The 13,399-nt window shown below is 40.8% G+C and overlaps 1 protein-coding gene across 1 annotated transcript; it reads right to left on the reverse strand.

Moving 5' to 3' along the window:
- Positions 1-5,342: 5,342 nt before the first annotated feature.
- grk1b (G protein-coupled receptor kinase 1 b) lies at positions 5,343-13,124 on the reverse strand. Its single transcript, XM_061702966.1, is given in 8 exon segments — positions 5,343-5,420; positions 8,140-8,341; positions 8,426-8,550; positions 8,627-8,710; positions 9,645-9,802; positions 10,260-10,387; positions 10,878-11,593; positions 12,880-13,124. Coding segments are annotated over 7 exon segments (1,452 nt in total). The 5' UTR covers positions 11,577-11,593; positions 12,880-13,124; the 3' UTR covers positions 5,343-5,364.
- Positions 13,125-13,399: the final 275 nt, after the last annotated feature.

Genomic DNA, 13,399 nt, shown 5'->3' on the forward strand with positions numbered 1-13,399 from the left:
CCTCCAAATTAATGATTCATTCGAGGCAGGCCACTTACGAATTCCCCTATTATTGGCACATCTACTTAATCCTTTTCAAACGTCCACGTGTTTACCCAACTTAAGGGAATTGAGGTTGGACCTCGGCACCTGCTGACTAGCGTCTATAGACTCAGAGTTATTTGTCACCTTCTGACAGTCGCTTTGAACACTGTCGATAAATCGCAGTCATGACTGAAGGGATCCACGTCCCGATCGGGCTCCTCCGCCTGAGGGATGATGGGAACGTCCTTGGTGGCGACGGGCGCGGGTGCATCAGCAGCACGCGCCCGCCCGCTTACCCAGAAAAATAAAATAAAACGGCGATTTGCTTTGCGAAGAAAATGGACTTGTCTGTCTGTCGGCAAGCGTTTTTCACGGCTTAAATTTTTACTCGCGTCCTGTAGAAACTGCAGTTTAAAGATTTGGGATTGGAGTATTTGTGGATTTAGGGAGATAAATGTTCACTTGTCTTTATGAAGCAACTGGATTCAAAAGGTTATTGATGTTCGTTTCGATAACATAGTCCCCATGTACCCAATGATGTTAGCAGTATATAAATGTGCCATTCACAAAAATTGATGAACAGAATTTTTTATTTTATTATTTTATTTTTATTTTTTTTACAATAAAAACAAAAAATGCATAGTTTCATTATATTGAATAAAATGGATATGTTGATTTTGATCAAATTGATAATATTGGGGAAAGGAGCTGTTTGCAGTCTAATGTGAAATTAAAAACAATGTGGACCAAATGTTCATTTCAGCAATCTGTTATGTGTGCAAATTAAGGAAATAATAATAATGCCAGGGGGGAAAAAAAATCACCTTTGCATAAACTGTACATCCAAAACTAATAAATAGCTAATTCCTCTTCAGTGAACTTTGGAGGTGAAATGCGCTTCACAAGCAAATAAGTTGCTGTTCTTATTTAAAAAAAATTACACAACAGTTTTGTCTTTATGCCATTTTAGTTTATTATATAGGTATATTTTGAATAGAGTATATTGCTCTTTTTTTTTTTTTTTTTTTTTTTTTTTTTTAAGGAATACTATCAAGCAGCACTCTTGATGATGTTTAAAAAGAAAATGCACACTCAGCTATAACATACAGCTGAATCATCAGCGCTCTGGTACTGTACTTTGCAAGTGTAATAATGTGTGTAGAAGCTTGGGCAGTTAAAGTACAATCACCGTTTTTAACACCAAATTAGTCTTTTTTTAAAAAGTACTTTACTTACCTGGGAGGGCAAACAGGGATGGAAAGTCACGGCAGTTATAGATCCCAGTCGAATCACTAGCACAAGACATCCACAAGTTCTCATAGATTGTGGAGGTTGTAATGACGCTGCCTTCTGTGGTGGATTCTTTCCAATACTGGTCTTGCAATGATACAATAACCATGATCCAGCTTAGAAAACCAAAAGCAAGTGCTGTAATTTCAATAATGTCCCTCATTTTGGAAATAATGTTCTTGACAAGTCAGGTCCTCTATCTAATCAGCCAGGACATTGCCTCTTAAGGAGCTCTAATGGCAACTTCTGAATCTGATGTACATTTTGGCGTGCACGCAGGTTTTTTTCTTTCTTCTTTTTTTTTTTTTTCCTCTCATGCACTCAAACAAACTGAGACTAATTTGAACATTGATTTGTCGCCTGGAGCTACATGATATGTCTGCTATTCCCGCCCAAAATTGATTACATTTCACGTGCTGGCGCGTTACCACAGAAATGTAAGCATACAAGGAACTTTTTTTTTTTTTTTTTTTTTCCCCTTTTGATATAGCAGAGGTGAGATCTTGCAAAATACATTACACAGCTTCGTGTCATGCAAATACAATACTTTTAAAATGAACTGGGATTCTTTGGCACTGTTCAGATTTGCAGTCTTTTGTTGGTCTCCCAATTTTTATTACAATTTTTTTGAAACACAATTCACAGGACAATTAGGCATTATAGTCCAAATTAAAATAAACTGGGCTCTGCAAAAGAAGTCAACCAAAGAGAGGTGTTGGGAAATTGGAGGGAAAAAAAAAAAAATTCGTTATGAATTTAGATGACATTTGGTCATGAACATAATTTTGTTTCCCTCCTTTTATCAGCAACTGGTAGCTTATAATTTTCAATGAGCAAATACTAATAAAGTAAGTAGACCAAATAGAGTGCAGAGCTTACATTGAAGCCTTTATAGTCAAAATTACAACAACAACAAATAAGATCAATAAATAAGGCAAATATTTCAGTCTACTCAGTGAAGGGAATTGATGTGACGTCATGATGAACTTGATCTTGGCTCTGTACCCCTTTTGAGCAATTGTTAGCTTGTGATTTCTGAGAGGTTATTTCAAGTTCGATGAGCAAATACTAATAAATTAAGGAGATTGAATAGAGGACTGAGCATACTGTACACTCAAACCTGTAAAGAGCAGTTGCGCTGTGATTTATAGGAGGCAGAAAGTGTCTATTTTAGCGCTGGTTAAGCATTAACAAGTAGGAAACACAAAAGATTCATTGAAATTGGCGGCTAGGCAAATATTGTTTTTTTCTACTGGAGCATATAGATTTAACAATAATGTCTGTTCTTTTCAAATACTTTATTGACATACTACAGTGCTGTCCATTCAAATAAGTTTCCCAATACCACAATGTTATAACGAAAAAATACATTCAATAAAACTTTCTCTTTATCCAAAGAAGAATGTGGAATTGTGCAAAAAAGACGCAGATATTATAGAGTATCTTTTGGGAATTTGTAACCAGTATTTTCTGTAATGCAAATAACTGTAAGGACCAAAACATGATTCTTTTTTTTTTTAATGGTTTTAGTCTGTATCTTATCTAAAGTAAATTTTCTACTGTTGTCAAGTAATCAGCATGAAGTTCAAAGTTCTGTCATATACCTCCAATAATGAGCAGGCATTCTGGCTTTAAACCATAATCCGTTTTCTGTTAATATTTTATTTCCTTGCCCTTCCCTTTTGTCATCTGAAATATGCGTTCCCTTGTGTCCGCGTTGACCTCTTCCGCTTAAAGGGGAAGCGACTTTTTGGGGGGCTTCAGACCTACAGGAAAGGTGTCATTGTGAGTCGGCCTAAAATATGCCATACTCGACATACGTACAGTATAAACATGTGCCATCAAATGAGATCTAATTACAAGATCCGGATCAAAAATGTGACCTTCTTTTATTCTGGTTACAGTGGTTTAGAACTGCACACAAATAAAGCGGCGCACTGCATGCTGTTCGTTCGGCATTGGCGAAATTATTATTATTTTTTTTTTCCCTAACGTACAGTGTCCCCCGTTACCTTCGTTAATCGTGAATAAGCAAGTACCGGTTCTGATCTTTAATCCGGCCCACCGAACAGTTACATTATCAAGAGTCCTATAATACTTGTTGCATTGCATTTGTTTGAATGCATGTATTTATTCCTTTTTTTAATAGTTCCATCCATCCATTTTCTGTACCGCTTATCCTCATGCGGGTCGCGCGCGTGCTGGAGTCCATTCCAGCTGTCTTCGGGCGAGAGGCGGGGTACACCCTCAACTGGTCGCCATTAGTTTTTTATGTGTTTATCTCAAAATAAAGGTTTAATTAATTTATTGTACAATCCCGATTCCAATGAAGTTGGGACGTTGTGTTAAACATAAAATTTAAAAAAAAGTACAATGATTTGCAAATCATGTTCAACCTATATTTAATTGAATACACTACAAAGACAAGATATTGAATGTTCAAACTGATAAAGTTTATTGTTTTTAGCAAATAACCATTAACTTGGAATTTGATGGCTGCAACACATTTAAAAAAAGACTGAGAAAGTTGGGGAATGCTCATCAAACACCTGTTTGGAACATCCCACCGGTGAGCCGGCTAATTGGGAGCAGGCGGGTGCCGTGATTGGGTAGAAAAGGAGCTTGCAAGGAATTGAGGGATTTCATCATCTACGGTCCATAATATCATCAAAAGGTTCCGAGAATCTGGGGAAATCACTGCATGTAAGCGGCAAGGCCGAAAACCAACATCGAATGGCCGTGACCTTCGATCCCTCAGGCGGCACCGCATCAAAAACCGTCTTCGATGTGTAAAGGATATCACCACATGCGCTCAGGAACACTTCCGAAAACCAATGTCAGTAAATACAGTTCGGCGCTACATCCGTAAGTGCAACTTGAAACTCTACTATGCAAAGCAGAAGGCATTTATCAACAACACCCAGAAACCCCGCCGGCTTCTCTGGGCCCCAGCTCATCTAAGATGGACCGATGCAAAGTGGAAAAGTGTTCTGTGGTCCGACGAGTCCACATTTCAAATTGGTTTTGGAAATTGTGGACGTCGTGTCCTCCGGGCCAACGAGGAAAAGAACCACCTGGACTGTGATGGACGCAAAGTTGAAAAGCCAGCATCTGTGATGGTATGGGGCTGTGTTAGTGCCAATGGCACGGGTAACTCACACATCTGTGAAGGCGCCATTCATGCTGAAAGGTACATACAGGTTTTGGAGAAACATACGCTGCCATCCAAGCAACTTCTTTTTCATGGACGCCCCTGCTTATTTCAGCAAGACAATGCCAAACCACATTCTGCAAGTGTTACCACAGCGTGGCTTCGTCGTAAAAGAGTGCGGGTACGAGACTGGCCTGCCTGCAGTCCAGACCTGTCTCCCATTGAAAATGTGTGGCGCATTATGAAGCCTCAAATACGACAGCGGAGACGTCGGACTGTTGAACAGCTGAAGCTGTACATCGAGCAAGAATGGGAAAGAATTCCACCTACAAAGCTTCAACAATTGGTGTCCTCAGTTCCCAAACGTTGATTGAATGTTGTTAAAAGAAAAGGTGATGTAACACCGCGGTAAACATGACCCTGTCCCAGCTTTTTTGGAACGTGTGGCAGCCATAAAATTCTATGTTCATGATTATTTGCTCAAAACAATCAAGTTGATCAGTTTGAACATTAAATATCTTGTTTTTGTAGTGTATTCAATTAAATATAGGTCGAACATGACTTTGCGTTTCATTTAACACAATGTGCCAACTTCATTGTAATTGGGGTTGTAAATGATTATATATATTTTTAAAATAAACAATTTTACATATGTATTACATAACAGTTTTACATAGTTAACTGAATTATTAGCTAATGATTTAAAAATGAATTAACTTTACATGAATTTGAAATGAGAATGAATTCCCGTTTTACTCAAAATAATGTGATTGTTTTAATATATGAAATAAATGAAAAACATACATCCGTTTTCAGCCGAGCTTGTCCTGCTCAAGGCGGCCCATCCCGTCCGACTTCATGCAAAAGGCAGAATGCGCCCTGAATTGGTCGCCAATCAATCACCATTGGCACTCGCATTCACGCCATCGCTGAGCGGCCGCGGAATCCACACAGCCTGCACGGACGTCGGGCGAAAATACCACTAGGCCATCGGACTTACAAATAAACATAACACACATAAATATTTGTACAGTTTATAAATGCATTGTTTGCATATTTAAAATATATGTTTGATTTTATTTTATTTTTTTGGTATTTTACCTCATCCATGAAAGGCCTGGCCCATCTGTCTGTTTCTAAAATCAAATGTGGCCCTCTTAGTGCACAAATGTTTGCCCACCCCTGCTGCACAGGTGAGTATTTTGATTAAAATAGCAACGAGACATTTAAAACATGTCTCTGCTCTGCAGTCTCATTTGTCCCTGGTATTGATGAGTTAGTTCACTGTCTTTGTTGTGAAACTGTCCTTTGTACAATCGAATTAGAATAAAGCTGCATACAGTCCGTGACAAGTATTGTATGCAAAAGGTGCGCTTTGAGTGCACTCGCAGTCAAGCGATATTTAAATAGCGTGTATACCTTGGAACAGTCATTATTTGAGCGTGTAACAAGAGTTTCGGTGAGGTCACGGCCTCGGTACGCGGTGTAATAAATCTGTGTGATTCATTGCTGTGACTGCAACTTTTTATGCCACTCGGGTGTGCACAAATGTGATTTGAAGACCGGCGGAAACAAGGAAGTGCATCACTAATTTGCACACGCGAGTGTCCAGAACAGTTGACGACGGCCGAGATCTGACTGTGAATCCATTGTACAAAGTCAAAGGGAATATGCTAATGTTGGCCTGTATCAGATTTCCACGTGACGTGCATTCTCTCATGCTGATTTGTAATCCTCCGTTGCAGGCCCGCTCCTCGTGCACAAAAACAACCGCACGCTTACAGTAACAGTGAAGAGCAACACTTATTGTTGTATTCATTGCGCTACTATCTGATAGAAGCATTAGTTATGCATCATACTTATGTTAAATACATACTGCTTAAAAGGTTCATACTGCACACAGTACACACTTGAATTTCATATTACACTGAAATGCATAATTACACGTTTTTGCTCATTAAACCTTTTTTTAACCATCATTTTATATAATGGTATACATAGTTATACATCTATACAGTATCACTATAGTTAAATAGACCTACAATATTGCCATTCTACACTCACTGGACATTTGATTGGGTACACATCCACAGTCTAATGAGAACCAATGCAATATTTAAATTTAAAAAAAACCAAAACATCTTTACAAGGATATTAATGAGCAGATTTAAATAATAGTGATGCAGTAATTTATTCATGTTTTTTGTTGTTGTTGTTTACAGTTGTAGAACTGCACTGCGTTATAATGACAGATGTTTTCGATATTTAGACACTCTTATTTACCAAAATGAACAACAACCAAAAATTAATTACAAATATCTCTTTGTTCATCTATGCCAGTGATGTATAGTGACTGGCAGAACAACAAAATGCTCTTCCGCTGCATGGCATAAGGTACAGCTGTGGCTTCACCCGTTGCCGCTCATACGGTGGAATAAGTCATGGCTTCCTGCGAGTATATCAGCTTTGGGCCCAGATTGCATGCACACTTCGTCCGTTTGTGAGTAAACTGAGACAAGGTCATCACCGTGTCAATATCGATTCGCTTTGTGACATTTTGTTTGGTGGTGTGCCGTGAGATGGTAAAATGGATTCCTTGGCTCAATAAAGGTTAGGAAACACTGAGCTCCTGTATCTGTTCAAATGCATTTTACACTCAATAAACACTTGGTATGTTCAGTTTTCTCATGTTTTGTGTTCGATTTTATTTATTCACACAGCACTTTGTTTCAGCTGTGATTTAGTTGTTAAAAGTGCTCTATGAATAAAATTGACTTGAGTTGATTGGGTGCACCAGCACAATGGGAAAACTTTTATACTCAAGGGCCACCTTGATTATAATTTTAAGATCAGGTAAAAAAAAAAAAAGTTACAATTATTCTCATTATTTTGTAATTGTTTTTTTTTTAAATTAGTTTAATTAATGAATCAATTGTTTAAGAATATAAATGCAAAGTGAATATGTAAAAAAAAAAAAAAAAATACAAATATTGTATTATAATACATTTATCAACCAATCATTTAATGAAATGAATGGGTAGAAAATATACACATTTTGAATTTCCAATACATTTTTAGAAATTAATTTTAGGAAAAATGCCAACATTACTTCAACTGATATTATAGGACTCTTGATAATGTAAATGCGCAGTTGGATGGATTCAAGAACAGAGCGCACCACTCCTTCAGAAATAGAAATGTAATGCTCACTCTTGTCTGAAACTGTCACCGAGTGTTTATTATTATGGAAATATTAGAAGCGTGCGTCAGTAACACGCGTGCTCTTTAGGCTGGAACTTTAGCTCAATGAAGCGGAGCAAAATATTCCAAACACCTCTCGGTATGCAGTGCAGTGCCATTCTACATTGTAGATTGTACAATCATAAACACATTTTGAAATAATACCTCTGCTACGGTGTCAATCAACAGTAAGCATTTGTATCTTTATAAAGGCAGAAATAATTGCAAGCATTCGATTGTTCAGGTGTCCCTAATGTTGTGGCCACTGACTTTATACGCTGAGTGTTCACGCTTTCACTTTAAATCAAACCTTCAACAGTTGATAGAGTTTCAGTGAGCTGACCTTAATCAGTTTATCTTCACAGATAAGGTAAACATGTTGACGTTTACAGTGCAGACCTGAAGTGTGTGGACAATTTTGTGCGAGAGCTCACCAGCCTCGAGACGTCCCCAATTGATCTCCTTGAAGAAGGCTTGGCTCTAGAGCTCAGCGCACTCGTTGTTCCTGAACCCGAGGCGTTTCCCTGGATCCTTTTCCATCAAGCCTTCACAAATAGCTTTACATTCTTCGCTGAAGTTGGCCGTGTACGGCACCGGATCGTTCAAAATTCTGCGCGCCACCTCGTCATTCTCCACCTGAAGAAAGGCCCAATGAGCAAATCATTTGATAGCTTTTCAATGTCAAAGGCTCCTGATCCATCTCTCGGCTGTGTCCTCTACCTTCTCTCCTCGTCCTCTGAAGGGTCCTTTGGCTGCGATCATCTCAAACAGAGTCACTCCCAGAGTGAAATAATCCACCGAGTAGTCGTATTCCTTTTTCTGGAGCAGCTCTGGAGCCATGAAACCTATTCAACCATTTAATGGCATGGTGAAGGCTCACAAACAGGACGTTACAGTTTACGAGAGACTTTTTCCACTTACCTGGAGTTCCTGCATAACCAGACGTTTTGTCTTTTCCCGGTGGAAGCTCGACAGCCAGGCCCAAATCTGACAGGCGGACGTGTCCTGAGTGATAACACGCAGGATTACATTTGTGCCACATATGCAGGTGTCGGATAAATTACCAGCGGGTATTGCTATTAGAATCCAAGTACATTTTCCAAAGTTTGAACCTTTTTGCGGTGTCTCATTAAAGCTGTGAGGCAGCGTTTTGTATTCCGCATCAGTAATTCCTCTCTTCAAAAAAGAGGAACCCCGTTGTTGTGTCTTTATGGCGACTGTACTGTAGTACCCTCAAAGGTACGACACGTGTATCCTGAAGACACCTGTTTTTTTTTATCATGTTGAGTTCAGGGCTGAAACGATTAATGGAATAACTCGAATAATTTGATTACCAAAAAAAAAAAAAAAAAAAAAAAAAATGTCAACGCAAAATCTCGACCTGAAAGTTTCACAGTGTTCATTTTTCCACACGGGCTAAGGTAACTGTCGACTCCGTGTAGACCAAAGTTGCCGCGAGGAAAGAGTGCGTAAAAGACCAAATGTCCAGAGTTTGCTATCATTTTACATTTGAAAAAAAACTTTTTTTGTTTGTTTTTACTCGATTAATCGGTGGGATAATCAGTACAATAATCAATAGACATTCGATAGGTGCAGCCCCTTGTCGTGTTCAGTTGAATGTTTCGGTAAAGTTAACAATTTGTCCTACGGGGGATACATTGTCCTTCGCAACAGGTCCTATTGCGGACAAGAATACAAATGGGACCTTATTGTCGGAGAGATGCTAGTCTGTTTCCCGACTTCCGACAAGGTGCCTTTGTGCAAGACATCATCACTGTTTCTGTTTCTGATGGTGTGGACTTTAGGAAGTTTGTGCATTGAACCCAAAATGTTAGGTCATTGTCGTGAGGGCCACAGATTGTTTTTTTGTTTGTTTGTTTGTTTTGTTTAAGCAACTGTCTTTGGTTGAAATGAAAGAAGAACATGGGTAATATTTAACCTGCATCATCTAGCAGCACGTTCTCCGGCTTCAGGTCTCTGTAGATGATCCTGTGCTGGTGAAGGTGTTCCAGCCCACAGATGATCTGCGCTGTGTAGAAAGACGCTCTCTTCTCAGTGAAACCAGGATTTTCTTCATCCACGTTGTACGTATGAAACCTAAGGGAGGACGGAGCACGTTATGCAGCGATGCCGTCAACTAAATGAATATTGCTACAAAGACGTCTTTAGCCTCTTAAGTACTCTTACTGTCTGACTTAAAGTGTGACGCACTCGACGGCCTAGTGTGTATATTAGCTGCAGGGTTTATCTATCCTTGAACTAATTAGCAGACGTGAGCGAAGTGGGGGCATCACGATGAACACGTCTCCCTCCTAGTCCGTTACTGGTATACCATAGAGTTGCGTGTTTTCCCTATGCTTGCATGGGTCTTCTTCATCTTCTCCGGCTTCTTCCGACAGCCCCAAAACATGCGTGTTAGCTTTAGTGGAGACTCGCTAGCTGTTTCTGGCATGTGCAATATGTGCAGGTGCCAAAAAAGTGACATGAAATGATTTTGGAATCATGTGTGTGTGTGTGTATGTATAGGGCTGTGGTCAGTGTTTGAATGAAGCACCTGAGATCCCCACCATTCATGATAGTCATAACCAGGCAGAGGTCAGTCTTGGTCTGGAAGGCGTACGCCAGCGACACAATGAAGCGACGGTGGACTTTGGCAAGGACGCGCTTCTCCACAATCGCGCCCTAGACATGGAAAAGTAAGAACACCATTAGAATGGAGAAAAGGAAGAACGAACATTGTCACCCTGCACACCTGCAGAAATGGTTTTGGACATCTTTTGAGGAGAGCCATTAGCAGTATAGTGGTTCACATAGCTGGGTTTTCTTCCCTTGTGATTGAGTAGCGACTCAATGTTCACAACGGTTTCCTGTTGGCAACTACTTTTAAGTCGAATCACTCACTTGCTGGGAGAATGAACATCTGCCTTTTCGAACAGTAATACTCAACGGGCTAGTAAGTAGAAGAACCTTTGCAGTGTTTCTCTACAGTATCATAATCCTTCAATGGCACGACGCTGAGGCGTCTTTAAAAGAGTCGCAAGCTTCTTTGCACTCAGCCGTCATAGTAGAACGTAAACCTCTGCGCTCGGGCCTGGGAATGGACTCTCTTATTTCTTGTTTTCTTATGAGCTATGAAGTTCGTCTCGGCCTCCCGTGTACATCAGTGCTTTACCTCGTAGCCTTTGCGTTTCTTCAGCCTCTTCTTATCCAGTTTTTTATTGGCGTACATTTTACCCGTGGCCTTAGCCTGACAAGCGTACACTTCGCCGAAACCGCCCTTGCCAAGGACCCTGAAGTCCATGAACCACTCCTCGTCAACGGGTTGCGCCTCCAACCACTTGAACTGAACGTAACGCAGGAAGTACATGCTCAGCTTAAAGCCGTCCACGGCCTTTGTCTCCAGGTGTTTGAGGAGCTGTTTCTCGCTCTCTTTGAATAAGTCACCGTGGACATTTTTGAAGTCCTCCTTCACTCGGGTGACAGCCTTCTCTTCCAGGAAGCTGCAGAAGTTCTTTGACGCCGACTCGTAGTATTTATTGACCATTTTTTGAGCCTTCTGGACTCTGTCCTTTTCTTGGCAGATGACGTAGTCTTCGATGTCCTTCCACAGCTCTCCGGCGGTTTTGCGGGTGGCCTCGCTCTCCAGAAACTGCTGGAAGAGCCGCTTGCCGACGGGCTCTTTGACGCACATGCTGTCGAAGGTCTCGCCCACTGACGCTTTGGTGTGTTCACAGTCTCTGATGTGTGGTAGTTTCAGCCTGGCCCGCATCTTCTTGTCCCGCAGGGTGGCCGCCGCCGCGCCATCCACGCTTCCTCGGGCCGACACGTACGCCGGGTTGGCCACCACTGTCTCCAAACCGCCGATGTCCATGATTACTCGATTTTTGTCTGCAACGAACAAGAAGGATGAAGAAGCCCAACAACCCAATTATACTGCGTGCACGTGTGACTGCGTGAACTGAGATGGAGTTGAATGTAAGCGCTAATCATGCTGTAGTCTCACTTTTCCATTTTCACTATTGAGGAGCTTTGCTTTGTCCTGCTCCTGTTCCTGTTAGTTACGACTCAGTATCGCAGTTTTCCGCTTGGGGCCGTAATGGGCAGTGGTGTAAAACGGTATTGCTATTAATATTTTACCCATATCATGCTAAACAACGTATCTAAGACCACAGAAAATCTCAGTGTAATGCAGTACAGTTGCGCACCACGGGGAACGACAACCACCATAATAATTGTAAACTGCATTCCCCATCGGCATTGAAAACTGAGCAATAGTATCTTTGTAACGGCAGATTTTTGATCTTTTGCATTGGATCGCTTTCGTTTGTGCAGCTGTAGCACATGTTGCTAAGGCCAGTGAGTGAACTGCATGTCATCGGCAATCAGCTCTCACTGGATTTTTCTGAACAGTAACTGGCGCCGTGCTGCACTCTGCTGTTCAAAGACTAAATCCGCCGAGAGTATGGTTTTATTGATCTTCCTTCACTGTGCACGTATTCCCAATTGAGACAGTTTGTCATATTGTTCCCCCAGCAACAAAATAGAACCGGAAAAGCGGCTTCTTTATTTAAGACTTGTGGCAAGTGATACTGCAGGTGCTTCCCCCTTTCCGCATAATCCAATTAACGCTGACTGTTGATACTTGAGATTTACAGATGATTCGCCTCAGCGGTAATTAACCCACATTCTTGGATTTACCTTTTGAACCAATCTAATCCTATCATCCATTCCGTATCAATGTGCGTGCATTTTATGACGACGCAAACAATATCCATCAAATGTAAAGCAACGTACCACTGGAACTGTATATACTTTTCATGCACTATCCATGCAGTCATTCTTTGTGGCTTTTAGGTGAAAGTGATGACGATTCTCAGAGGCCTTAGAAAATCGTATTCTCCATTTGCGGTATTTACGTAGAGGAGCACAAGTGAGAGTTTTTGCGTGCAAATTCTTGACGGTGCCTCTTTACATATGCTAAATTCTTTTATTTGTAATGCTAAGTCACGCACAACATATTTGTGTTTAATTGAAGAGTTTCGGGATTACATTTCCAATGATTCAATCTTATTTCTCATGAAAGATTCGGCAGCAATGTCGCCCGTCAAATATTGAATCCCTTTATTCCCCTCAATAGTTCACATCCATGTCGACGAATATTGAGTGGCACTCACCTTAACTCGCTGCCGCAGAGTCAAACGATGACCAACTTATGATTATTTGCGTTGCCCCTTGTTCCTCCATCAACCACAGGAAGTAAAGATGCAGCAGGTCTACTTTGTGGCCTGTCTCCACCTCGCCTCACGCACTGTAGTGACGGGAAGGCACATCAGCCGGAGCGTTACCGTTCACCTGAAATCCAGTTCGGTGCTTCGTTTGCTGGCCGGGATTACACGGGCCACTTGACAGAAGCTATTAATGTAACGAGTAGAATGCGCGTTTACTTATTTGGAGTCACAGCCAAAACGGACCTCCTGAAGACGAGGCGGCTTGGTATGACTCCATTTTAATAATCACTGTTTTATAGTGGTGTATGGTTACATTGAAATGTAGGCAGAATTACTTGTGAAGTACCTTCATAATAAAGTAAGATGAAGTAGGCCGATCGAATCAAATACATTCTGAATGTGACTTCAAAGATCTCAATAGAAAAAAAAATAATACCGCCCAGTTTTAGCTGATTTTCCCCTCAAC

This window comes from Phycodurus eques, chromosome 17, assembly GCF_024500275.1.
Source record: "Phycodurus eques isolate BA_2022a chromosome 17, UOR_Pequ_1.1, whole genome shotgun sequence".
Taxonomy (NCBI): Eukaryota; Metazoa; Chordata; class Actinopteri; order Syngnathiformes; family Syngnathidae; genus Phycodurus; species Phycodurus eques.